Source organism: Cornus florida, unplaced genomic scaffold, assembly GCF_030987335.1.
Source record: "Cornus florida cultivar Cherokee Brave unplaced genomic scaffold, ASM3098733v1 CherokeeBrave_3.0.0_Hap2_Chr07, whole genome shotgun sequence".
NCBI classification, from domain to species: Eukaryota; Viridiplantae; Streptophyta; class Magnoliopsida; order Cornales; family Cornaceae; genus Cornus; species Cornus florida.
Genome location: NW_026775577.1, coordinates 10,869,024 through 10,871,527, shown reverse-complemented (window position 1 = coordinate 10,871,527; position 2,504 = coordinate 10,869,024). Strand labels below are relative to the sequence as shown.

The following is a 2,504-nucleotide window of genomic DNA, read 5'->3' as shown; positions in this document are numbered from 1 at the left end:
GAATCCCAAACAGGCCCTATCTAGAAGATATAAAAAGTCTCTCATCTGGTAATCTTTCATCTCTCAATAGCGATATTAGGGTTACGAAATTGGGGTTCGTGTAAGGAGTCGAAGTAGAGGGGAGAGAAGCGTTCTTGAATCGGCGGCAGAGTTCACTGGTAAGCCCTCTCTTGTTGTTGTTTGTGTATCGGCAATTTTACAATCAGTTTTTTTGAGAGAAAGAACAGAGATACAAATCCATCTAGAAAAATCAGATCAGTTTCTTCTCTGTCTTTTACAGATATTTGTCTGACGTTTATTTATTTATTTTTCCTTTCCGATCGGGGTGGAATGGGATTAGATTTTCCTGATCTCTCCCCAAAAATTGATATTTAATTGCTCATCAACATCCATATACAAACACCTAAACAAAGAAAGAAGGATCTTGACGTTTGGAATTTTTCTTCGATTCGATCTTGACGTTTGGAATTTTTCTTCGAATCGAATATATGTGTGATTTGATATATATTTTTTAATATATCTATTATGTGATTTTGAAAATCAAATTTGAGAGTGAAATTTTGATAAATATTCAGAGGTATTTTTATTGTTAGCTAATCTTTTTGGTTGACTCTACCAGAGTGCAAAGTAGTAGTATCACAAGTCTGCTTGCGAAGGCTTGTTTCGGTGTATGAAACTTTTGATTCCTTTGTCTTTATAATTCTTATTTTATTTTATTTTTGTTAATTTTAAGTCAAGAAATTGACTTGTTAAGTGGTAGGATGTGATATTTATTTAATTTTCCTGAATTAATTTTTGTTATAGAACTGAAGGAAAAGATAAGCATGTGGTGTGGGGAGGGGTGTGAGATTCCAAAGCCTAAGAAATTCATTGAGGGCTGTGCAATTCCAAAGCCTGTGAAATTTCTTATTCCCAAGTCGGAGAACTTTGTTTGGCAAGAATGGACAGAGGAAGGATGTGAAATTCCTAAGCCTGAGAAATGCATTGAGGGCTGTGCAATTCCAAACCCTGAGAAATTTGTTGAGGAGGGCTGTGCAATTCCTAAGCCTGAGAAATTCCTTACTCCGAAGCCTGAGAAATTCCTTACACCGAAGTCCAAGAAATTTGTTTGGGAAGAATGCACGGTTGGCAGCCAAACATTTGAGGAAGTCAAGCTATCCGAGCAACTTAAACATCAAAACAAGGAAAACAAAAAGAGAACATGGGAGGAAATTGTTCGGCAAGAAGGCTTCGCTGGCAGCCGAACAGTTGAGGCTTACAATGAAAAAGTCAAGCTATTCGAGGAATTCGGACGTCGATTCGAGGAAGAAAGGAAGGAATGGGAAAAGACTCGTTCGAGGTTATTCGAGGAATTCAAGGAAGATGTGAAGGAATGGCAAAAGGCGTATTTGAGTTGTGGATATGCTCGGCCAAAATGCATGGTTGGCAGCCAAACATTTGAGGAAGTCAAGCGATCCGAGCAACTTAAACATCAAAACAAGGAAAACAAAAAGAAAACATGGGAGGAAATTGTTCGGCAAGAAGGCCCGGCTGGCAGCCAAACAGTTGAGGCTTACAATGAAAAAGTCAAGCTATTCGAGGAATTTAGTCATCAAAACAAGGAAAACTTCAAGAAATGGGAACAGAGGTATTCGAGGGATGGAGTTGAAGTGCCAGAGAAATTTGCTTGGCAAGAATGCACGGAGGAGGGCTGTTTCAATCCTAAGCCTGAGAAATTTCTTATTCCGAAGCCTGAGAAATTCCCTACTCCGAAGCCTGAGGAATTTGTTTGGCAAGAATGCACTGTTGGCCGAGCAACATGTGAGGATTGCATTGAAAAAGTCAAGTGCGTGAATCATCAAGTCGAGCAACTTGAACAAGAACTTGAAATCGTGAATAGAAGGAAAAAGAGGTGTTTGAGGGACGAAGTTGAAGTGCCGGAGAAGTTATCGAGGTTGGCTGCTGGTGATGGCATCAGAAACATCATCCCCACTGAGCACAAGCGAGTGAAGTGAGAAGGATAAAGGATAGGATGGGGGTTTGCTGTGAGGTGCTAAGGTTGGTTAAGATCCAGGCTCATTCATTTCCCTTTTCACTGCCAAAGTTTCTTTCAGTAATATATATTTAACTGACACCTTTCTTTGGGGAGGTTTTATTTTATTATTTTGGTATGTATTTTATGTCACTTATATGGTGTTTACATTTTATTTGGGTTGAAAAGTTCTGATTAAAATGCCATTTGTGTTTGAATTTAACCAGAATGAGGTGTCGTGCTAAATTCTGCATGGTCAAAAAATGGGATTGTTAGGGCTATATTCTTGGAATTTGGCAGTGAAAGCTCCTTCCTACAAGTGACCTTATTTTTGTTTAGTTGATTAAATTTTTTGAAGTTGGTTGTTTTCAATGTTTCCCAGTAGTTGAATTGTTAAAAAAGAAAACATCTTAGTTCCATATTTCGTAGTTAAAAAACTCTCGACCTCCTAAAAACAAAATGGACTCTATTGTCTCTGCTTCTTGTTTTGCCT

At 38.3% G+C, this 2,504-nt stretch overlaps 1 protein-coding gene across 2 annotated transcripts; it reads left to right on the top strand.

Moving 5' to 3' along the window:
• LOC132316434 (uncharacterized) lies at positions 1-2,240 on the top strand. 2 transcript variants are annotated; one of them, XM_059814909.1, is made up of 3 exons: positions 1-158; positions 620-668; positions 805-2,240. In XM_059814909.1, exon 3 carries the CDS (start codon positions 825-827, stop codon positions 1,992-1,994), a length of 1,170 nt encoding a protein of 389 aa, XP_059670892.1. In that variant the 5' UTR covers positions 1-158; positions 620-668; positions 805-824; the 3' UTR covers positions 1,995-2,240. The 2 variants fall into 2 exon arrangements, with proteins under 2 accessions (XP_059670892.1, XP_059670891.1); XM_059814908.1 differs by lacking the exon at positions 620-668.
• Positions 2,241-2,504: the final 264 nt, after the last annotated feature.